General features: G+C 28.0%; 2 protein-coding genes across 2 annotated transcripts in view; one reads left to right on the top strand and one right to left on the bottom strand.

The window, feature by feature from the left end:
• Positions 1 to 254: 254 nt before the first annotated feature.
• The window catches only part of LOC142327295 (constitutive coactivator of peroxisome proliferator-activated receptor gamma-like), a 106,613-nt gene continuing 80,462 nt past the window's right edge, over positions 255 to 26,405 (top strand). Inside the window, exons 1-6 of the mRNA XM_075370199.1 lie at positions 255 to 481; positions 3,456 to 3,840; positions 7,312 to 7,581; positions 9,249 to 9,444; positions 15,212 to 15,402; positions 17,934 to 18,090. Of these exons, the coding sequence (XP_075226314.1) occupies positions 390 to 481; positions 3,456 to 3,840; positions 7,312 to 7,581; positions 9,249 to 9,444; positions 15,212 to 15,402; positions 17,934 to 18,090 (1,291 nt within the window). The 5' untranslated portion in view covers positions 255 to 389. The remainder of the gene's footprint in view (positions 482 to 3,455; positions 3,841 to 7,311; positions 7,582 to 9,248; positions 9,445 to 15,211; positions 15,403 to 17,933; positions 18,091 to 26,405) is intronic.
• The window catches only part of LOC142327294 (uncharacterized), a 70,760-nt gene continuing 64,459 nt past the window's right edge, over positions 20,105 to 26,405 (bottom strand). The window contains exons 14-15 of the mRNA XM_075370198.1: positions 25,593 to 25,734; positions 20,105 to 22,154 (exon numbers count right to left, since the gene is read on the bottom strand). Of these exons, the coding sequence (XP_075226313.1) occupies positions 21,805 to 22,154; positions 25,593 to 25,734 (492 nt within the window). The 3' untranslated portion in view covers positions 20,105 to 21,804. The remainder of the gene's footprint in view (positions 22,155 to 25,592; positions 25,735 to 26,405) is intronic.

Below are 26,405 nucleotides of genomic sequence, written 5' to 3'. Positions count from 1 at the left end.
TAAAACTAATAATAGTTTTTATAAAAGTTTAATAACGAAAGTTAAATTAATAAGATAGAATAGCATGTGAATTTTGAGTATTACGCTTCGAAACTGAAATGCATAAAAATAATACAATAATAAAATTTAATCAAATAATTACAGCTGAAAATGCCTATGAAATATTGTACTTTCTTTAGCCACATCTGTTTTAAAAGTACAGAAATTTGAATCGCGCAATTGAAAACAGTCTTTCACCAGCTCCGCTAGGTGCGCTAACTCCCGTAGCGTTAACCATCTACAGCGTTAGGATTTGTTTGTATAATGATGTGAGAAAGGTTATTTTATTTTTTTTACAGTTTATAGTTAATTTTTATTAGTTTAAAGTGTTAAATTAAGATAACTTCAGTATGGGAGTTTCTGGGCTGCTATCATTTCTGGAAAACTACTGCCCGTCGGCTTGCTACAAAGTAAAAATTGAAACGCTTTTAGAAGAGTACAGGTATAGTGTACCTCCTAAGTTGTTTGTATTATTATATTAATCAATTTAAAGATTGCTATTTTTAATCTGTCGATTTAAAAGGGAAAATAATATTTTCTAGATTACTCGTAAAGTTAAATTCGGTATCTGATGTTAATATTTTGATATTGTTGTTTGGTTAACCTGTTATGGTATCTTCTAGTGGGAATAATGCTTATGGATTGGGGATTGCAGTTGTATGTGCATTATTGGTATTTTAATCGATGCCTGTAGTTACTAAGTATCTTTATTTATGTTCTGTGAGTTTATCATTTTTTCCTTCCTCATTTGATGATTTGCTTTTGTTATCTGAAAATTATTGTATTTTGAATATATAAGAATTTTAAATTCTTGATACAGTTCTTGATTAAATTTTTGATACAACATTAAATAAACATATATTGGCTTTGAACATATGTACATCATGTGTTCAAAATTGATAGAAATATGACAATTTTACCTTAGTGTGATTTGTAAGCAAGCATACTTGTGGCATTAAATAAAAGCTCTTGAAATATCACACTGTGAGTATCTGCCATTTTTGAATTTATAAAATATAATTGTTTGCTTATTCAGATAGTTTATATGAAAATTATGCATTAGAAAATGAATGTTAAAAGAACCCCAAATTTGTATCCATTGATATATGTAATATAAAGTTGCTAACAACCTTGTCCTGGTTAAATATGTGTTTCAGTTATTTAAATTATTTGATTATAATAACCTAGATTTGGTGTCATAAATTAATAACAGTTTTCTTTTCGTTGAGTAGCAGTTTTACTTGGTATAAGCCAGTATTTTTGAAATTGTGACACGTGTACTATTACAGGTTTGTAAGTCATTTCTATCCAACTATTGAATTTTAATAAAAGTAATAGATTATATGGATGTTTTATTTTAATTTATTTATTAGAAAATTTGAAACTTTTTTAGTAAGTGGGTACCACGTTTTTCTTTTTTCTCAAAAATGACAATAAAAAAACACATTTTTACATTTCTATATCGATAAACAAATAATATTTTTAACAAAAAAAGAACCAGTTTTCCATATTAACAGTCAATCTTGAATTTGTCTTATATATTTTTTTATTTGTACTAGTCAATTTTATTCAAACATGGGTCTTCCAAATATACCTGAGAGAGGACCAGTAAAAGCATTATTGTTTATAATTTATAAATATAAATTAATATATATAATCTAGCCAAACTTAACCTATGCTTGCTTTGCTCACTAACCTTAACTAGCAAGCAAAGTGAGTATAGGTTAAGTTTGGTTAGATTATATTAATAATTTCTCTGCAAATACCTCCATATACCCACTAATTTGGAAGGAAAGAAGAAAAAAGTGGTAACCGCTTACCAAAAAAGCTTTGAAAATTTTCCTCTCAATTTATATGCAAATAATTATGTGAATTACTTTGCTTCAATATTTTAATTGGAAAAAATATTTCAGCTGAAAAGAAAATTGAATGATACATCTATTATTAAAACAAAATAGTTCATATATGAGAAAATAATTATGTAATTTTAAATAAATTGCAGTTTTTGAAGAATACTTGTAGCCTTGTCGCTTAGTATGCTATGATTTAAAATACTTCTTTTAATTCCCAACTTTTTATGAATTAAACTATAGTAAAATTGTTTGATTATGTTACCTTGTTCATTGATCTCTTCTAAATGACATTAGGCTACATTATAATAGGCTACTAATATTCTGTTTTCTATATAAAGTTAACCATATTATATGACATCCACCCATCTTGGCATGTAATATTCCCCAAATAATGATGAAAACAACAATTGATTGAATTTTTTGTGGAATGAAATTTATTGTTTATAATTTATCAATATTTAAGTTTAGTAAATTCAGCACTTAATTGTGACTGCATAAATCCGTAAATAATTACAAATTAGTCACCGTTGGTTTATCATGCTGTGTAATGTGAGCATATTTATTTCTTGATATAATGTTGTGTAAAGATAGATCACAGTGTTGGTTTTGTACTCATTTTCATGTTATTACATTGGCTAATTTAATTTACTGATTTTTATATTTCAGACTAGTATTTCCAAAAAAACAATTGATTATTAAGCATTTTGGCAGTGCCAAGAAATAGATAAAATTTTAATTGTTAAATAAATAAGGCTTTGATATTTTTTAAGCAATTTAACTTTTTAACAACGTATTGATAATTTTTTAATTATAAAGATTAGTTATAATCACTGCTTTTTCTTGCTGTATAGTGTTGTGATGTTAAATATTTTATATAATCTATTACTATTGTTTTTGTTTCTCTTATTTAATTATATTTTATGTCATTAATTAACATTAAGTTTTTGTTAAATATAATTTAAAAAATTGACTTTTAAAGTTGTATGTTTAACAACATTTTATCATGCTAATCAACCATTTTGGATATACATTATAGAAATCATAAGTTGTTTTAGCATCAGTAATTTATAGTACATCAGTATTATTCACAGATTTTTATGTGAGTAATGATTTGATTTAAAATTAAGACCTTGTAAATTTAGTTTTATTACTTTTTATTGATTTGTTAATACGTTAATTAAATTTGTTTTTACTTTTTTTAAATATTTTATTTTGTTTGACACACTATTCATGTTTCATAATGTAACAATTTCATTTGTGATATTAATTGTGTCTTTTTACTTTCTGTTTCCATTCAGAAATATTATTACAGGCAATTGACAGATCATAATTTTTTACTATTTTGGTTATATGCAAAAATTCATATGTTAAAATTGAGTTTTCAAATTGAGCACGTGAGTTTCTTAAATAAAAAATGGATATTAAAACAAATGTCTTAACAGTTTTTTGTGAGTGCTCTTCAATTAATGTGGTTAAAAATATATTTCTTTTATTATATTATTATTTTCCTATTACATTATTAAGTTTTTCGTTTATACAGTGTAATTTTTACTTATTGTACAGGCAACAAAATGGAACTGTTACTCTACCCACAATTGTTGTTGATGGGACTGGTTGTTTGCGAAGTCTTTACGGTGATCTTGACTGGGTATGTGGTGGGCAGATGAAAGAGTTCAAAGAAGTAGCTGAACATTTTGTTCAGAGTTTTAAAAATCTTAATGTTCGACTTGTTTTCTTTTTTGATGGACCTACAGTAGAAGAGAAAAGACCACGCTGGGTGGAAAGGAGAATACAAAGTATGAGAGATGTTGATGAAATTTTAAATTTAATTTCTATGCCTCCATATAAAAGTCAAAATTTGAAACGAAAACATAGAAATTATTTTATTTTGCCACCTGGATTAGGAAATGTGGCACGTTTTCTGTTTAAAACAGAATTTGGATGCGAGGTGAGTAAAATTAGTTGTTATAGTTAATGTGATGATAAAATAGAGATTTTATGTAGTTATGTAGTGATAAATTTTTTAAAAGTTTTATTTATGTGTTTAATAAAGTAACTTTTTTATTTTAATTTGCTTACGTATAATTAAACATCTTTAACTACTGGAAATCATACATGTACATACGTTACTGGATAATTGATAGATGGCCTACAGTTTATTAAACTTAACATCCATTATTTGACCTTGAAGGTGTTTCTGTTTCTTGATTAAAAACTATTTCAGAGTTTTAAGGTGAATCAAATATTAGAAATAAAATTGTCATGTAACTAGTTTTAAGTTAAAATTATAACTGTTTACAAACATCAGAAATTCTGATATATGTTTTCTTAAGAATAGAAAGGGGTGTGAAATCTTGGATACGTTGCAGTTAATCATTGCTAATAACACAGTTGCTCATGCTTATAGTAATGGTAACCTAGAGGTAGGTAAGGTTTATAGGCAGCTTACAAGTGAGGTGGCTGTTTTTGTGTTATCATTAATGAGATAGTCATCATATAGTTGAAGGAGAAAAGCAAAGAAAAATAGAAATATTGAAACTGGAAAAAAGGCATATGGTATGTTTCCCACTGCAGGTTTAGAAATTACTCTTTGTAATTCATGTTGCAATAGTTTTGTGCCAACATTTTGGTTCTTGTTTATTATGTTTCCTTATTTATTTTTAAAATAAAATGTTCATTTTGTCAGAAGTTAAGGAATGTATGGCAGGCAGCTAAATCTTTGTTCTTTCTTCTACACAAAGCTCTATTATGTAAAAAGTTCACTATTATATTTCATATTTTCTCTTTTGTAAATGCAGTTTTTTCAGATGAATGTTCTTATTTAAGTGCTTTGTCTTGATTTATGTTCAGCAATAAATAAATGGTTATCTATGTGCAGTAATAAAATTATAATTATTAGATGTTACTAGTTAATTAATCAAGTGATTAAAATGAAAAATAAATAATTATCTAGAAAAGATTATATTCTTTATGCTCAGTTCCACTTCTGGAGATGAGCAATTCATATATGTTTAATATTGAAGTCTTATTATTTAAAATAAAATTTATTTCTTTATTTGTGTTTATTTTTCATCAAGTTTAAGTGAGTGGAAGTATTCCATTAAAACTGTGATGTATTATATTTTGATAGGCAAAAAAAGAATTTACCAGAAGTGCTTTTATATAAACCAAAAAAAATGAGTAATTGTATTTAATCTGTATTTTTTAATTATAAAAAAGACTATAAATCATTTAAGAATTACTTTACTACTAGAGTTATTTTTTTCAAGGTCCGATCGGTCGCAAAATAAAAACCTACACAAAAATCGGATGAACCTTTGTGCTTGTTGCGCAGCGTCTCTAGTAGGGTCTTCAATCATGTCGCGTCACTTTGTTTAATTCTGAACACATAAACATGTCTACAACAATAGCATCTCCCGCCAAGTGTGAAGTGCGTGCAGTAATTCGATTTCTTCAGGCTGAGGGGTGTAATGCAGCTGAAATTCATCGACGAATAAATAATGTATACGGTGAAACTTCAATGAGTGACAGCAAAGTGCAACAATGGTGCAGGAACTTTAAAGCAGGACATGCAGATGTTCATGATGCAGGCGGTCAGGGAAGGAAGCGAGTGTCAACTGATGATCTCGTTGAGCGAGTGGATGAGACAATTCGAGGAAATCGTCTGTTCACAATTTCTGTATTGAGTGATTCGTTTCCTGAAATTTCAAGGTCATCTCTCTACACCATTGTGAGTGAGAGACTTCAGTACCACAAACTGTGTGCGAGATGGATTCCCAAGATGCTGTCTGACCATCACAAAACTATGAGAATGGATGCCTCCCTAACGTTTCTCCAGCGCTACCGCAGTGAAGGAGAAGATTTTTTGAACAAAATTGTCACAGGGGACGAGACATGGGTCCATTCAAAACTGAATAAACAAAAGAACAATTCAAATAGTGGATGCATTCTCATTCTCCCAGTAAACCAAAGAGGTTCAAACGAACCTTTTCCAACAGAAAGTGTATGGCTACTGTGTTCTGGGACCGGAATGGAGTTCTCTTGGTGGAATTCATGGAACGTGGCACGACCATCACTGCAGCCTCATACTGCGTGACTCTTCAACGTCTACGAAGGGCAATTCAGAATAAGCGGAGAGGAATGTTGTCATCAGGCATTGTCTTTCTCCATGACAATGCTTGGCCGCACACTGCAGCTCAAACAAAGAAGCTCCTGCAGAGTTTTTGTTGGGAAGTGTTTGATCACCCACCATACAACCCGGACTTGGCTCCATCCGATTTTCACCTCTTTGCTCACATGAAACGCTGGCTAGGAGGATAACATTTTGGCACAGACATTGAGCTGCAGACCAGCGTAGAAACATGGCTGAAAACACAGGTGGCTCTATTCTATGACGAGGGTATTGGAAAGTTGGTACCATGCTATGACAAATGTCTAAATCGGAGTGGCGACTATGTAGAGAAATAGTGTAACTATGTAAGTACATGTTACAAATAACAAATTTTTTATTTTCACTGTAGTTTTAATTTCGTGACCGATCGGACCTTGAAAAAAATAACCCTCATATATTATTGAAACAAAATAACCACCTTAAACAATTTTGTCCAACGTACAAAATTGTTTCTTATATCAATGTAAGAAAAAATTTGTATAAATATAATTCTATAAAATTGTGGTTTTGTTTGTTCATGTTTTTTAAATAGAATTCCATATCCAAAAACAGATTGAAGCATTTTAACATTTAGTATACTTATTCTGATTGATGTTATTAATAAAAAATAAATAAATTTGAAAGTTTTTATGTCCTTAAATTTGAAAATTGCATAATTTATTTCTTAACCATTGATATAATTGTAACCTTATTCTTTGGTAAAATTATATTTTATTTGCTTTTTGGCATTATATTAACAAACAGTATAATATTTCAACAGTTTCAACTAATTATACTAAAATTGTTAGAATGAGTCAGCACCGTAAAATTAAATAAAATTACTCTGAAGAAATAGTCTTTTTCTTGATTTAAAGTTTTGTTTGGTGAAGTACTTATTTTTTATGATATAACTGTTAGTAAGGTAAAAAAGAAGTGTTAATTCTATATTGGACAAGAGCTGCATTAAAATGAATGATAGTGAGAAATTGTTTTTTTTTTTAACCACAGTTCTTATTTTGTTTATTGTATAACTATTATACAACAGTATATAGTCTGACTTTTTTATATATAAGAACCAAAAATATGATTTGTTTTTTGTTAGAGGTTTAAACAATTGTTACTGTTTGATTAGCATCTCTTTAACATAATTCAAGCACTGTTGTAGTGTAGAGTTTCTATTAGTACAAGAAAATAATTTTAATTATTAAATAATTAACTTATGAGTTAATATAATTACAAATTAAAATTTCATTGAATATTTATTTTTAGGTTCATGTGTCAGTTAAAGAAAATGATGAAGAAATTGCTGAATTTGCTAGAAAAGAAAACTGTTTTGCTGTACTTGCCCAAGACACTGATTTTGTTATACTAGAAGGAGCAAAGTATTATTTATCTATGGCAAATTTACGGTTAACTACTATGGAAACAACACTGTATGATCGATCTGAATTAGCTGTGGCTTTAAGTCTGGATAAAAAATATTTACCACTTTTGGCTACGCTTATGGGAAATGATATCGTCAAGAAAAATGAATTAACTGTGAGTACTGCTTATTTTTCATTATTAATTTTTTTAATCAGTTATGATATATTTTAGTATTAAGACATTTTTAGAGGATTAATTCAAGTTGGAAACTTGGTTCAAATTAACCATTTACATCAGTATTATGTTCGAAATTTATATTAAAAATAGATTTTGGCAGATTGCTACATCATGTAAAACTTTTACATGTAATTATCTTGACTTCCTTTAAGGTTTTGTTTATCCAAATTTCATTCTGCTGTTTCTTCTGAAAGCAAATTTTCAAAATATTTTCAATAAAACATTGCAGTGTACCATTATTTCCCAAGATTTCATATAGTGTTTCTAAACATATTAGAAGTATTTTGATTGTGAAAAGTTTTGGTTTTCAGATGTCAATGGAAATATCCATTTTGACCACCCTTGAATCCATTTTGACTAGTTTCGGCGTGACATATGTATGTGCATAACGATTAGCCGTAGGATGATTTTCAACATTTTTTTTGATTTTGATTTTGAACTTTTTCTTAACTGCACTAATAAGCCCTCATTAAGAGCTTTTCAATGATATATCATAAGTGGTACTTATTTTCTTCATTGGTTCCAGAGTTATAGTTAAATAAAATTTTAATTAATGAAATATTTAGATCTTACAAGGGGAATCCACATCGTTTCGAATCAGACTTCATTTCCTTTTTTTTGTAATTTAAATTTATTGATTTATTAGTAATTATTAATTTCTGATTGTAAAAAATGGTTTACGATAAATAATTCAATAATAACAATAAAAAAAAAAATTGGAAATATTTCAGAACTTATTAACGAAATAAAATTTTATGTACTCTTCATTTCAAAAAACTGTGTATATGTAATTTACTAGGCGTACAAGGAAGTCATCTGGTATACATCAGATTTTTCCTCATTAAATAAGTATCATTGAACTTGAAATAAGGTCCTTATCTTTTTGAATTTTGATGTCTTCATTATTGTTATGATCACTTTTACATCTTTTGCTATGGAGATGCTATCATTAAATCAGCTTCTATAGCATTTTCGCAAACAATATTGTTCTTTATTACTGTTAAGGAATTTAATTTTCTGAAGATTAATTTGTAAAGTTTCTGTATTTTCAGTTACATTTCCTTTCATTTGTTCATATGTTGAGTAAAATTTTTTTTTTATTAAAATTAAATCATGTGTCAAAAAATCATTATTTGTATAGTAGTTAAATGTTGTGAAATTGAACAATTTTATACAGTAAAGTTTACATAATAATACAGGCAGTAATAATGAATTTAAATAATACAACAATTCATTAATGTATATATTTCAAAAAGGATAAATTGCATTATCTTACCACTCTGATACTGTGGTCAGCAATTAATGTTAGAAAGTAACATGATAAAACTGTACAAAAAATAATACTATAAAAAGATGTACAACACAGAATCCAGATGTTGATTATACATGTTGGTGTTTTTAACAATACAGTATTTGCTGTTAAAGGTGGTATAGACAGTATTTCACATTTTTTCCAAGTGTGAAGTTAAGTTGGTTATGTGATTCCTTAATGTTAATTACAAAGAATAATTAATAGAATTTGTTTAAAAAAATAATAGTTTTTAAAAAAACCTAATTTTTTAATAGCACTACTAAAAATAATTTTGTATTTGTGTATTTTTTAGAAATTTCATACAAAAATCAGCAAAAAGAATCACTATAAGACTGCTAAACAAGTTGCTGCATTTATAAATGATTTACAAATAAATGATGATGATGAGACAGTTTATGATAAAATTGCAGAAGAGGTTTTTGGTGATACATCAAAATCATCTATCATAAAATACAGTGTTGAAAGTTATAAACCGATCTCTAGTCCAGGTATAACAGTTAATTAAAATATTGTCATTTAGGTTCATTATAAAATACAATATGATATTCATTCATTCGCTCACACGTTAATTGTTTTTAATATTATTTACATGATATAATATGTAAATATTTAAAAAAAACTCCAGTCCAAGATTCTTGAACTTTTTGTCACCCGGTATATCAAGTTTTTTTTTTATAAATATAAATTGCTTTTTACAGTAATTAACTTCATACATGCATAAAGATGTAGGTTACATAAATTACACAATTAAAATGTAATGTAAAGAAATTACATATTATGTTTTAGAGTGATTTCAAATCATATTTTTTCATAAATATTAGGCATAATATTTTGAAAAAATTATGATTTTGCTATCCTAAAAAATACTTAGAATTTACCAGTAATTGGATGTTATTTATCAGTAACATTTAACAAGTAAATAGATTTAAAAAGATTACTACTGAAATAATTATAAACAAATCCAGAATGTGCTTTATCTTTTTGTCTTATTATATTCTTTAACATTAAAATGTTACTTAATACATAAATCTTAACAAACAACATAATAGAGGCTATTTGTCAGTGTGTAAAATTTCATAATTATTCATATCCGCATAAATTATTATATGGCTTATAAAAGCGATTTGCATTAATCTGATTAAAAAATATTGGATTATTTATCCAAAAAACCCCGAAAAAACGTATTATTTTTTTTTTTAGCTGGTGCCATGTGATTGAAAATTGTCTGGATTGGCTGAATCTATGATGACGTCGCATGTCAGTAAATATGTCTGTCATTGATTGCCGTTCTTTTGCATTCTTGTGTCTTGCTATTTTGAAACTATTAATTATTATAATATCAAGTGATATTGTGATATTTTACGAATTCCATATTACATTTTTGTATTCTTTACAACTTCCATATTACATTTTTGTATTCTATCTGATAATGGTATCTGATCTTACACATTTACTGGTGCAGTTACATTTACTGGTGCAGTTACATTAACTGATAGTCACCAATGACTTTAATTGTTGATGCAACTATAAAAAAAATTCTTGAGATTAGAAAATATACCAGTAATTTGACATATTCTCTGTATTAACATATTTTACATATTATAAAATAACATGATCTTGGGTTAAGCTGAGAGCAGTAGTGCACCTAAATGACCAGTCAGGCCTGACTCAGGACTCCCCTTAGGTAAGAAAACATTGAATTCTAACTTCAAACACATTGGTAAAATAGACCATCCATACTTGAAATATTATGTCTTTATAATGAAATATTCAATAAAAATAATAATAATATGTTTACTTACATCAAAGTGGTCTTCACAGAAGAAAACAGTTGAATTATTCGTTATATCATCAGAATTTCAGCAAGCAAGTTGTAACCACTTTTTGCGCATTTTGGCATTTTTTGGAACACATTCAAATAGTTTTTCTGGTATCTTTATTGACATATGTGTCCATTCTGGCACTAACAATGGTCATTGTTAAATATATTTTGCCTTTGACCAGGACTCTTTTAATTATTTTTAATGGTTTTATATTCTTCTAATTTAAAGCATAAATCTAAAGTTATTTTAACGTTTTAAAGGGTTTCATATTTTGAAGATTTATAATTTTAAGGGTAATAATGGTGTTGTTACGCTCCACTTTTGTCGTCGGGTGCTGCTACCTAGTGAGGGCTAGAGCTCCCCAGCAAGCTATAATCATACGATCCTTCGTCATAATACCGCAAGGAGTGGTCATTATGATGTAGCAACTTCTATTCATTCGGCGCCAGAATCTGACCCAGAGCGGTCGTGTTGTACATTCAGTCCGGATGGACACGCATACTAATGTTCAGATGAACGCTTATTTTATTTGTATACTTATATGTTATTAAGTTGAATTATATGTGTCACGTTATATGTTAGATGTTCAATTACATGTTATCGAAATGTCAAGACGACAAGAAATTAAATAACAATTCAATAAGCAACAAGGCATTGTTTCAATTCATCACCTATGCATCTAAGTTCATACTCGCTCTAAAATTTACCACAAAGGTTTTATAGTTCTCCACATTGCAAAGGATCTAACAGGTGTAAAGATTATTTTTTAAAAGAACATTATTGATAATTGGAAAAGTGTTTTCAGTTTTTAACAATTAAACTTTCCAATCCTGGGGGAGACAGAAACAGATAAGTGTGAGAATTATTACTCCACCAGTTTAACATTTCAGTTTGTCCTGAACATTAACTTGGCTAATGTATAGGAGGTAAAATGTGAAATAGATGTGCTAGATTAAGACCAATTTGGGTTCACAGAGGGAAAGATGCATTCCCTTGATCCTTTGATAAATGATACTTCTTAGAAGACATGATGAAGTAAAACATTGCTAACTACTTTACTTTTGTGGGTCTTCTTAAGAAAGGCGGAAGGAATTTAAAAATGTGATTTCTGATGGATGATGTAAGGAAGATATTACATGCAAATTAGAATAAGAAAAGAGAACCTTTGTGCATAAAAGATTTCCTCTGTATTATTTGCCATTAAATAAAAAAAGACCATTATAAATAACTGAGTTTTACTTAGTATAAAACCCTGTATGGAAAATTATTAAAAAGTACCAAATTGCATTTTACTTTTGAGGTCTTCAATTATGTTTTGCAGTTTTTCAATTTTATAGGCAATGATCTTTACAATTGGATGCTTTTTCTGATGTTAACCTATTAGAGAATGGCAAAAACGTACAATATAAATGAATAGGTACTTACGTACTTAAGCATTAATAGGTACTAGGTATTAGTTACTTATCAATCCAATTCATTAGGGCTTAACACTATTAACAGCATTGACAGTGAAGATGTAATCATATCAGATATAAGAGTTGATTTTCAATTTTATAAAAAAGTAACTCAGTTCAGTAGAACTACTTGCCTTAGTTGTAGTTACATTATATTGGTTGCAATATGTTTATATTTGTTGTTTGTTATGTTGTAATTATTTATTAAAATACAATAGTTGCTTTAACAAAGTGGTATGTTATTCCCATTTCATATTGCAATTTGTAACAGTATATATACCTTATAAATATAAAATAATACCATTTGATTTTAAGTATTTCTTTAAATTGCTTGTGCAGTAAAGATAAATTAATACTTGGAAATTATGCGTAAGTATCATATTGATGTAATTTCTAAATGACATTATTTTACATTATATTATTGCATTTCATATCTTGACTGGTTGGTTACAAGATTTACACAAACATTTTATTTCTTTGTAAATACATTCTCTTTAGTAGCTAATAAGAATCTCTTTCACTGGTAATAAGTAATATGAGAACTGTTTTGGCCTGACAAAGAAAACACAATGATTTTTCAGAAACTTATTTTTCAACAGCCACATTTATAATTCTATACATTTAGACAAACAAATTTCCAATTTTTTAATATCCTCGGTATAATCCAATTTGTCTAACTTTCAAAATAACTAGTTATCTCAGCTTTGAACTCATATGAAGTGAATCTTCATCCAGCAAGCCATTTCTACAGATTTGGGTGGAGAAAGTAATCACTGAGAGTCAAATCCAGTGAAAAACGTACATGTAGAAGCACTTCAAATCATAGATCATGGAATATTGCAGCAACAATTCAAGACGGATGCAGGCCCTGTGATGGAAAGAGCACTTTCTTTTTGGCTAGATGTGGACGTTAAGCCTGATATCCTTATGTTGGTCCTGTAGTGAAGCATAATAATTCCCATTGATGTTCCTGCCTTTTTCCAAGCAGTTAATGAGAACCACATTATGAGAACCCCAAAAACTGTAGTCATAAATTTTCATGTACGTCAGAGTAAGTTTTTGCTAACTTTGGTGCACTTTCACCAGCCCCCACCCGCTGTTTGGTATCTGATGTGTAATGGTATATCCATGATTCATCTACTGTTATAAAACATTGATGAAACTCATGGAATTGCTTTTAAATAAATCTAAACACTCAAGTGTCCAGTTGAATACATTTTTGGTTGAATGCTAACAAATTTCAATAGCTTTTTCATACCTAAAACATTGATTATGGATTGATATGGTCCATTGAGATGTTTGCAATGTCAACAAGCTCATGCACTTTAAATTGGCAGTCATGTAATACAGCATTGTGGATTTGTAGCTTAATTCTTTACAATATAAGTTCCATAATTTGTGCTCATTTATTTAGCACCCTACAAAACCATTTCTAGAGTGATGTCAAAGTTCTTTCCATACAGCTCTTTTAGCTTGGTGCCACTTGCTCCTATGACTTGAATATTTTTAAGTACATTTTTTTATATTGAATTTCTTCCAGGACTCTGCTATTGAAATCAAGTCATTACTAATAATGTTTTTAATGGTTAAAAAGTTATGTTTAACTGGCTGGAATTAAAAGCAGTTTAGATCCCTCATCTCTATAGGTTGTAAAATGATAGGTGGATAGGTGGCAAAAACATAATTTTTTTATTTTCATATATCATGGCAGGAATCCTCCTGCTAGGGGCATTATTTATAAGCTACAAACAAAACTTCAAAGTGAAGATTATTTTATTCAAAACTTTTTTTTTACTGATGGACAAAAAATCGTGATCAATTATCAAGACCTTGCTTTTAAATTTTTTATCAAAAACTATAATTTGTATAAACTCATGTGAGTCATCAATATTTCTTTTCCAAGGTGATAAATAGCACCATAAATAACATTTTGTTCATTATGTTTGTGATTGATTACACTGCTTCACTTGCTGGTAATAATCCCTAATTTTCAGTTCTAACAGTAAAACTGCATTTTCCTACAAATGTAAATAAGATCTAGTGAAAAAAAATTAAATAAGAGGTTTCATTTTACAACCTCTTCAGTTAATAAAGTGCGTGTTCCTCTTTTTTGTACATTTTTGAGTTTATTTGTACTTGTGAAACACATTCTTGTTTTTATTTTTTCTACTATTTTAATATGCTATTGTTTTAATATAAAAACAAGTTACAAGTCTACCAATATATTTACCATCTCTGCTTTATTTTTTTTTTCATTTTGTACATGAGTTTTTAAAAATATTTCTGGATAACTTGATAAAGTCCCACTAGGTGTTAACTTAGTTTAGTTGGAAAAATAACAATTGAATATAACAGACATTGCATCCTTAAGTAAGTAATAACTTTTTTTAACCTCATTGTCTACTGAAGTTTAGAATAAAAATTCTTGAGCCAGATTAATCAATAAAGAGCTCTACATTTGTTAAACATTGAGTGCTGTTGTGAATTTAACCATATTTTGTTATTCCAAAGGATGAAATGTGAATCAGTTGTAGAGCTACCATACTTTACTCTTCTTTGAGCTAAATGTTTTGGTTACTGTTTACAAACACTAATAGACTGCTACAATGATTACCAGCATAATGGCAAAATATAAATTACAGTTTCTTCAGTTGAATTCCTGTTCAGAAGTATTGATTCTGTCTTTGGGTTTGCTCACCATGCAAACTTCACACATTGTAAAAATGATATCTATAATGTATAATGATTTTTTGTATATTAATTTAGCACGCAGTTCTTTCACAGAAATTCTCGTTTCTTATGAATCAGTTTATTAAGTATTGGCATCTTATCTTACTTCACCTCTTTTTAATTTCAAATTACAACTCTCTGGAAATTGTAAAAATGAACATTATGAAGTTTGGCTGAATTTACTAAGTTTTATGTTATTGTTTTGGTTAAAATTGAATTCTTTCTATTTTTTCCTCTTCTCTTTTTAGCTGATGACAGTATAGTTAGCGAGTTGGATTGTAAAACTGAATCATGGAAAGAAATAGTCCGTGAAGCATTGAGAAGACATCGTAATGGTTTAACATCAGCTCATGTTTGGGCAATTGTATATGGACAACCTTTTGAATTAAGTACTGCATTAGAGAATTACAGATCAAACGATATGCCTTTTGCCGCTCAAGTAAGGATTATTAGTAATATTTTTATAATTATCTAGTATTTCAGTGATTGTATTAAATAAAGTTAAAAATTCTATCAAGGTAAGAACATTATGATTTAATTACACCAGTCAAATGTGTAATTTAAAATACACAATTCTACTATTTTCCCTGTTAAACAATTGCATTAACAAGCTTATTTTGAGCATGAAAGTTGCAGTTTCTTACTCCTTAAACCTTTAAGCACATCAATATTTATAATAATCTAATTTATTTATTTGTTTTCTGTTTCTACATGGCAATTTTTTGGAAAATGCTAGATTTCTAACATTGCGTTGATTAATCCTTTTTCTTTTTCGATGTGCTTGAAACAATAATGTAGTAAATCTGTTTTCAGTTTTTGAAAATTCCATGCTGTTAATAAGCAAATTTGAAAGGGATGACGTAATGTTTTCACCTTCTAATAAGCAATTTAGTTGAGCTAGTTACACTGTGTAGTGAATGAAATATTCTCAATCCCCTTTGCTAGAAAACAATTTGAAATGAATACATGAATTTGTTTCAGATTACAACATTTATTTTTTGACTTTATCTGTGCTACTTGTATGATACTTCAGAAAGAGCATGATGTAGTTCCCTTTCAAGGAAAGGGATCTGGTAAAAGAACGAATTAATAGAAAGTCTACCGACTTATAGGAAAATAATTGAAAAAATATTGAATAGCAAGGAAGGAAAGAATTATTTTATTTATTTACAAATTATTTGTAAATAAGAATTGATTGATATTATTTATTTATTACTTATTATTCCATATAAATTGGAATTACATTACAAACTCTCTTGATCTAGGTAACTCAATGTTAGTTGGTTTTGGATATTGGAAGCCTTGAGTAATAGGGACTTCCAATTCGGTGTACAATAAACTCTTATCAGAGATCTTTCACAATTAATAGTTGTGATCAAGAATGATCTAATTTGGGGATTTATTTTTATAACTACCAAAGAATACGTGAGTAAAATCAATCAGGGAATTGAAATAAAAATAAACCTTTAGTGGCATATAAAGAAATAAAAAATGATGAGTTTTGTAGAAAAGCAATAGAATAAATTAATACAAATTTGTGAATCAACTTCACACGCCAACAAAGAATAAATAGGTTTTAACTAATGCATCATTAAACATCTGGTTAAAATAAGTTATATTGAGGGGTTTATTAGTATCACATAATTCATTTTACTTTGATTTTGCTTTGAAAAGCAATATGTGTTTATTATATTAAATTTGTTTGTACAAATTAGTTATGTACAACAGTTATACACAGTACAAAAGTAGATAATACCAATCTAAAGGATTATAACATTATAAAATACATTTATCTAAATAGCACTTCTCTTAAGCGATGAATTCACTCTTGAACTTTTATTGTAGCCATACCACCTCGATTAATGACCTTCCAGTTGTCAGGCTGAGGATTAAAAATATTGTCTGTATTAGTATCTGTTACTGTGGATTGCAGTCCATTTCTGCTTTATAATCTATTGATATGGATTGTGATTAGATTATTTGAACATAAATTAAAACTATGGGGATGTCCTGTGTTATTGCTTCTATACAAAAGTATCATACATGAGAAGTAATAGATGCTTAGTTCTAGTTATGAGCAACTGTTCTAATTTTTAAACAACTCATTTTGTTTATTAAAGCTTTTTCATAATTCGTTATGTTTGTTTTCTCTTCTCTGTCACCATAGCACCAGAAAATTTGTATTCATCTGTTCCACTTTTCCCTAACATAAAAAAAAAAAAACACATTCTACATTCATAAACTACTTTACCCTTCTCCCACTAGCCATTCAAGTCACATGCCTGAACTACCATAAATATTTTCAAGCATCTTTTTTACTGATGTCGTTAATTCTAACTTCTCTTCTAATCACTCACTTCTGACTATCCCGTAGCATTTTACTTATTGATTTTGTATGATATTTAATCTCTACTGTTCTTGTTTTATTTATTATATTTGAATTTTTTTGAAGAGACTATGAATGAATACTTGTAGAAGACGACAGAAGTAAATTTCCTTTAGAACAGGAAACAAGTCATTAGTTTCTGAATACTATTTGCCGTAAACTATACCTTGCTTTTTTGAACATGATACAATGCTTTGAAATATCTTTACCAAGCACTTGCTTTGGTATTAGTTTCTCTTAAATATCCTTCAAAGCACTGTATCAAGTTAAAAAAAACAAGGCATACTATTTAATAAAGTATAAGGGAGTAGGTATTTAATAAAGTATTTTTAAGTTTGCCTTTCTAAAGATTTTTGTAAATCATAAAACTATCTTCATAATCATTGACTCATTCTGAATTAGTTTTACACAATTAAAAAGGTTTCCATTTAAAATTACTTTTTTAAGTAGTGACCTTTAAATAAGGCTGCATATTTTTAATAAATTGATAAAATCTGCATTAATATATTTGTGTTTGAATATCTTATCAATAACTAATATTTTAATAAATTTACCTTCTAATTAAGACGTTTTAATTTTTTTAGCTTTACTGCCCTCTTCGACAGCGGATGTATGGAATACTTTTAAAAGAAAAGCCGTTTCCAGAGGGAAAAACTGAACATCAAATATCCGAGTGGGTTGTAGTACCAGGTTTTGAACTGATGAAGTCATCAATAGTAATCTCACCGATTTACCCAACAGGTAAGAAGTTTTTCAGTTATTCAGCTTTTTTATTTTATTTTTTATTCAAGCTGCAAGATAGTTAAATCTGTCATTAATGCAATTGAGGTTTAATTGCTCATGGTTGGTAAGTTTTTTATTTTTTGGTGTATTTTTATTATTTAAATTAATTTATATTAAAAAAAATTAATCGCTGATTAGCTCTTATAAAAAGATACCAGTCTTTTATGATGTGAGTGTTACTCAAATATTTGACATACATTAGTAAATTAAAAAAACATAATAAAAACAAAAAAAACTGATATACAATTATTTGCCATGTTATTGTATAAGTGATATTTCCAGAATATCTTATAATAAGTAAAGATATTAGCATAATTGTAAACATTTTTGATCACTTTTTGTTTAATTTTATGAAATTTTAGCATCCTAGAACAGTTTCAAATGATTCTGAAAAAATCTTTTGTATGTACTTATTAATTAGTTTTTATTTTAAAAGAATTTAAATTAAAAACAAGTGTGAAAAATGAAGCCATCAGAAAACACTTGCTGATAACCTATCAATATGACAATTAATTCTATTACCAATCAGCTGTTATTATGCCTGAGTTCTGTGATGCTGGAGCACCCAATTACAAGCCCATTTAGTGAATGGATGAATAGAGAGGCCTGACATTGTTCAGTACCTCAGTCAAAGGAGTCTTTTTAAATGATTCCGTAAAGTTTTTTCAGTATTTCCTTGGGAGATTAAAATATATCTTCACCTTCTGATCTTCACTTTACATCTCTTATCTGATTTGGGAGTTATACATTACTGATCAGCAATATTGATTTGACCAGGTGAAATTTATGCTGTAACAAATTTCTTTTCTTCAGGTATTTAAATCAGAACAGGCCAAGCCTGTTCTGAGGTGATTATATGAGGAATAAGTTTTTCTGCTAAATCACGATCATAGAGCAAATTCATTTCAAGATATTGGTAACTTTTAATTGGATTTGAATGCATTATTATATTGATGTATAATTTGATTGTTAGGTTTCCTGGGACCAAATCAGCCTGAGCTTGACAATTTGATAATTGGTGTTAACCCAAGTTAATTAGGTTTAAGCCTTTACTGTTCTTTCATAGGATACGGATTAATAAATAAATCTTTTATATTTTGTAACATCATATTTTTTTCACTAATGACCAACTGTTATATTTTTGGCCAGATGTATTTTACTAGAGTAGCTTAAGGTAAGTTACCGTATGGTAATTGTATTTACAATTGGGTGATCTGTTTGTATAAAAATAGGATATTGTTATTTAGATAATGATAGGTTTATCACATAGAATAATTTATTTGTATTTATTGAAGAATATTTTAAATTTGATAGAATGAATTCCTCTAAGTTTGGAGTGATTAATAAATTTCATAGCATTGGTAACAATCTAATATCTTTGTTAATTAAAATTACTGATATAAAAGAATTTTATACCTGCTATATGTTAAAAATCTGTTTTTGTCAGGGATTATACTTCTGCTTTTTAACTTTGCAGCTTACTTTAAACATCTCTAAAAATATTAATAAAATGTTATATATTTAGCCATAGCCTCTAACTATTAATATTTAGTAACGTTTATTAGTTCGGTCCTGAGAAGTGTGTCATTTATGAAAAATAAAACCAAGTTTATGGGTTTTCAGAAATTGATATTAAAAATCTATAAAAAACGTTGATATTGAACTCTAATAGTGTTCGATTCTTATGGATTTTGTATACTTTGTAATGGTCATGAGTTGTCTGTTTAATAACAGTAATGTGCCGTTATATGGTATCTTCTCCATCAGATGTCTGACTAAACAGTACAACTAAAAAATTCAGCTAGCCAAGGTAACTGATGTTATTAAATCTTCAGTCTTCTTCTATGATGCTCATGTGACAGGACTTCTTTAATTGGCAAAGTATTACTTAAAATTATATTACATGTCTGTTTTATGTATAAAATCACAAGTGTTAGGTTACTAAAGGGTTTATTAAATAAGCTTCTAAACATAAAGTCCAATATATTTTATTTCTTATACACTTTTAGTTAGTGTCCTAAAATGTAACTGTTTGTAATAATTACTTACAATGTATGAATAGTGTAATAATTTTATTGAAATTTGCTTTTATTTTTTAATAAAGTCTCTTTCCTCTGGCGACCAGTGTTTGTTATTATTGCATAAAATTTCAATCAACTTCATACCATCTAAATATGGTGGTTCAAGTCAAAAAGGCTACAGATGAACTCATACAAACAATGAAAACAGCTGACTGTTTGTCCCAAATCAAGAAAGCTGGACTAAGTATCTGAAGACCTCCAGAATGTTTTAGTATTAATCATTCAATCAGAAAACAAAGAAATATACACTTGTAATCCCAATTGGTGGGATTAAAACAGTCAAATTTAATTGAAAAATTTATAAAAGCAAGAAGATTATGCATTTTAACATAGCTATCTTTGTTATTCTATGAAATAATGCTTAATTACTCACCTCATTGGTAACAGGCAATTTATTTTTATTACAAGAAAATAGCAGCTGGTTTTCAGATGTTTTCATTTATTTGGTAATTAGTTAACATTTTTTTCTTTAGGAAGGTAACATTTTTGTGAAATAATTCATTGTTGTTACTGGACAGTGTTTGACCTTTATGGGAATTGCCTGTCATGAGTTTTTGATGTTTTCATTTTTAATATAAAAAATTACATATTTACTCCACTTTGAAATCTTTATAATTTTACAGCCTTGTAAGGCCTTTTACAGACCTGTATTTTGGTATCCTGTATGATAAGAGCTGTTTGGCAGTGTAGATAAAACTCTCAAAAACAGGATATTTGTATTTTTCATTTTAGTGATTTAATCTAAATCTCATTGTTTATTTCATTTGATTATCAATTTCTATGGAGTTAAAGAATTAGTTACATAAATTTTATTCATCATTATTTATTTAACTTGGGTACAAATTCTACTAACCAAAATTCTCTTTACAGAAACTTTATTTTTAAAAAAAATATATGAGTAGGTCTTTTATTAATATTATAGTTTTTGTTATTCTATCTGCTTATAATTAAAATGTTAATTGCACATATTTACATTAGGCCATTTTTACAGTTTTATTATTTTTAGAATATGGCCACTGTACAAAGTATTATTACAATTATTATACTACTTATAAGCATTTCATTTACATACTCTTTTAATAAAAAATACAATTCACTTTATTGAGCATTTGAAAATTATAATATTATTCTGCATTAGTCAGGAACTTTAAATTTTGTGGCTGTTTGTGACATTACATCTGACACATTTTGTTTACTTTAAAAGCTTTACATCATAATACTTGATATTAATAATATAATATATGTATATTTGTAAAGCTCTCTTAAAATTAAATAAAAAATTCCACTGGTATCTGAAAAGTTTGCTAATTATTATTTAACTATAGTATTTTTGTAAATCTTTAAAAAAAATTCGAGAACATATAGTTAACATTGTAAATTGCTATGAAATTCAGTTACATGATTTTCTGTAATATTTATAAGTAAAATCATCACCCATATGAATGTTTCTTTATCTGGGGATCTGACAGTTTTCAAGCTCTAGATATCTTAATGCTTTAGTTTTGAGTGAAAAAACTTGATCTATTTTCAGTCAGATTTGTTTGAGTAAGTTGCATTTGACTGTTGCAGGTACCTTATGAATTAATTATGTTTAATATTTCATAAATTTTACTGCATCACGATCAGCTGTTGCACTTCCTGGTTGATAATAATTTATCACTGGTGATTGTGACTGGTAGGTTCCTGTACGTACGGGTTGTTCATTTGTTGTTCGAAATGCTGTTGATTGTTGATAATTGGGTGGTATAATTAATTTTGGGTCAGAGGTTGGGTGTTGAAGAGGTATGTGTTTAAATTTGTCTTTACTAGCTTCTTGAGGTTTATTTAAACGACCCTCAAATATAAGAATATTTGATTTACTATTATATATGAAAAATAAAAATGGGTGATCTGCTATAAAATTTACTGTATATGGTGACATTAATGGCACTACAGCTGCTCCTAAAAAAAATAAAAAAATTAATAAAAATAACAATTTTAATACTGTTAATTATACATAGTAATACAATTTTTGTAATTAGTCTTTTATTCTTGACAGAGTATGGTCACTTCCAAAATTGGTTTTAGTTTTAATTGAAGTAGCCATTTTTAAAAAAAATTATGTGTAATATTTTTTTTCTTATTTAAAAAGCAGAAAATGTGACAAATTGATGAAGGTTCCCTTGAAAAAAAAATTAAGTTATTTCTTAGCAATATATAGGATGTGAAATAAATTCCCTACTTTACTAGAGTTCAAAATTAAAGCTCCTGGTGATAAAAGGAATTTTTATACACTTTACTACATATGTATGTATATATTTAAAATTAAATGAAATATAAATCACCAAAACACAATTAGATAACTTAAACTTAACAATCAATTTCCGATAATTGAGGGGTCCTGCATTTTCAGTTAATATTGAATTCTATAACTGCATTAAAACATATGTGTTTTATAATTGTCAAAATTATTTTCTGTTTTAAAAATTTTGACATTAATATGAACAGATATGCAAATTCTGTGTCCAGTACTGGAATGATGTAATGTTTAAAACATAGTATTTTCCTTTGTCTATTGTCATTATTGCCAGCCGTTAAATTGTATTTTTATTATGTTTTTAATTAAATCATCATCTTTGAACCTGATCTGGTGGTTCAATTTATATTTTTGTGTATATCTATAAATGTAATATTTCTTGAGTTTATTCATTTTTCTATCATTATTAAAAACTTCCAAAATCTCTAAATTGTTTTTGCAATCAGTAGTACTAGGTTTGCATTCTAACAGATGGTTAGATACACTAGATTTACCATTTTTTTATATGCTATGTAATGTTCTGTAAATTATTTTTTAAATGATCTATTGGTTTTACCAATATAAATATTATTACATTCATTGCATTTAATTTTGTATATTCCTCGTAATTCCTCTGTATTATTTTTTATTATTGTTACTTTTTAAATATTTTATAATGTGATTATTTGGTTTATAAGCTTTTTTAGCATATATATGCTAATAATTTTTTCTATTATTTTATTTGTTTTGTTGTATTTGAGGTATAAACTATTAACCTTTGAAAGTAATGTATAAAATTAACATTGAGCACTGTGTTAATAAACGCAACTGGATGGTGATTTATATTTCATATAATTATATATATATATATATATTTATACACACACACACACACACACACACACACACATTTTTTTTAGACACTGCCATAAATAATGTGATATTTTTGTCTAAATAAAAATGTTGTGGAGCTCATTTGTATTATTATTACCTCTTGTATGCCACATTCTAAGTACTAAAACTATAGAAAAAAAAATCAGTTCATAATTTTTTTTAGTGTTAATTATGTCTTGTAATTTTGAAAAGCTAAACATTTGTTTTGTAAGCTAAAGCTAAACATTTTTTTCATTCATAGGTTTAAAGTTTTATTCAAATAGGAGTTGGTAACTGATTTGCCTAACAGCTATCTTGGCCACTAAACTAGAAATACTCATCCTATGGAATTTTTACCATTTTATAACAGGATGTGGGGAGATACCACCAACACTCACTTTTTCAATACTAAACTAGGCTGTTGCCTAGTTTCCCTATGGCAAAAAGCCCAGTTGTAAAAAATTTTTTCAATGGAATCATAGTCATCCTACAGTTCATTTCTTCATCCAATGAGAAATAGATCAATATGATTTTCTAAACTAAACGTGTAGTTGTTTGACAGTAGAGTAGCTCTGTGAATTCAGGCAATATTCCAGTTAAAGGTGTGTGAGAATATTTCCAAAGAGAACATAATAATGGATCTTCTTTCCTGTCAAGTAAAGCTATTGAAAGTGTAGCTGATGTTCTGCAGATTGGCACAAAACTAGTTTCCTTACTTGAAATAATCCAGTATTAGGTTAGTATCTAGTGAATTATGTAAACTTGTGTTAAGGAAAAACTTGTTTCCAGTTTAGATAAATTTTTAGAAGCTGCTTTAAGAATATATTCTATAAAAATTTTCAGAATAAAGGACCACCTACAAGGAAATATGTTAAAAAATAAGAGAGATTTAATGTGGGGATGAATACATTGTAAAAATCTTATGTTAAATTGAAAAAATGAACAATATTAATTTCTCATGGATTGATTGAATATTATTCCAATGAGAAATGATTTATTGAACAGTGCAACAAAATATGATAGCAGTTTTACATTAGTAAAAATTAAAACAACTTGTTTTCAAATTATATGGAAATAATTTGAACGTAGAGAACATTTCAGCTAATTTTCAGTACCTTCATTGAAGTTACTGGTTGTACGGTTTTTAATAGTATCATTAGCAGTTCGTTTAGAAGAAATATTTCCATATAATTTGAAAGTGTTATTTATAGTTTTTAATAATATTAGAGAAATTTTTGTTTCATTTCTTGCCAAGATTTATATTAAAAAAAGCTGACAACACAGCTGTAGGACTCTCCTGTCACACGGCTTTTTTCTGATGCATGGCTTACACAAACAACATAATTAAAAATATTTATCATTTTATTTAAATATATAATTTTTTTGTTTGTTTAATTCAGTAATTCTAACTAAAGAGTCCGCACATACTGTATTTCATTCAGGCAGGTGTAGCGGTACTAGCGACCACTTTAAATACTTTTTTATACTTATTAAATAATTATTCATTTATTTAATTCTAATGGTCACCTATGATGTTATAACATAACAGATGACTACAGCACAGCAGCTATATGTCAGTGCTACACTAGTATTCCTTGTGGTGAGAGGAGATACTAATGACTCAGTATACCCATTTAGCCACTAGTATATTTAGATCATTTTTGGGATGGGGTGCAATTTGCAAATTGTTAACAAATGTGCCTAAGAAAGTAAGACTTTAATTAGGTAAAATCTTGAGATATTGAGAGTGACCTTGCTCTACAGCCTCACCCCTTGATTTTTTAAGTTAAAAATTTAATGGCATCAATATTTAGAAGTAACCTGACCAAGTTTGATCAAATCGGTCCAGTAGTTGTAGAAATATAAAGTGATTTAGCATGTGACACCGAACACACACACACACACACACACACACACACACACACACACACACACACACACATATATATACATATGAACATCTGGAAAATTTCCATCCAGTTTTTTGGGTTCCTTAGGTGTCAAATCGTAAAGATCTGGTGAAAACCGCATATGTCCAATTTGGACCGACTACAATACTTTACTTTCTAAAGCTATAGTTCTGCTATAGTGCTTGAGGGGAAAGTAAAGTTAATTTTTTTAAATTCTCATTCATTCAGTTTCTTAACTTTTAATTTTATATGGAAAAATATTCATTTGACATAAATATGAATGTATTAAATTATAATGTTTATATCATTTCACATTCTTACCAGTTGCTGCCGCAGCTGTTACTCCTTCTTCATTCACATCTATTACAGCTTTATGAAGCATAGTACTGACTTTAAGAGTTGTATTTCCTTCAATTATATTAGGTAGTTCTGCTATATCACTGAAAATTGTTTTTGCTCCAATCTGAAATTATTATTAATTAAAATTTTACTATTTTTTTCACACATGATTACTAACACTATCAGCATATTATAAATTTTCCTTTACAGATTATATCAGACTTGTTTCAATCATACATCTATATCAAATTTATATTCTTACTTCTTTTTCGAATTAAATTTTAAGTGAATTGACTGCTAATAGTCATTGATCAGTAATAAATGCCAACAAAATTCAGTTAAACTGTACCCAATATTGTTAAACCTGAGGGTATTTTTTCATTTAATGTGGCTTTAATTAGTAGCATTTTACCTTCAGTTCCAGAATGGTATTCTACAAGACATTCCAAGTGTCGCAGACCCATCAGCTTGTAAGGGATGAAATTTTTCAATTTACTCAGGCCCCTCTCCAACATTTATGTATACATAAAACATTTTGTTTTCCCTTATAAAACAGTAGAGAGTTGACCTATATAACCCTTTATTTACAAATTAACTGAATCTGAATGTCATAGTGTATTTAATGCAGTTCTCTTTTCAATAGTGTGCCTCAAGTTTTTCTTTTTTCTTCTTCTACATGTGCATGTAAAGAGACCTTTAAAATGTGATATATTGTTAGATTGACATTTCGGTTAATATATGTATGTTATTTAATATTAATTAATTAATATTCCTCAATAAATTTTAATATAAACA

Source organism: Lycorma delicatula, chromosome 7 (genome assembly GCF_047948215.1).
Source record: "Lycorma delicatula isolate Av1 chromosome 7, ASM4794821v1, whole genome shotgun sequence".
Taxonomy (NCBI): domain Eukaryota; kingdom Metazoa; phylum Arthropoda; class Insecta; order Hemiptera; family Fulgoridae; genus Lycorma; species Lycorma delicatula.
This window is presented reverse-complemented; position numbering and strand designations above follow the sequence as displayed.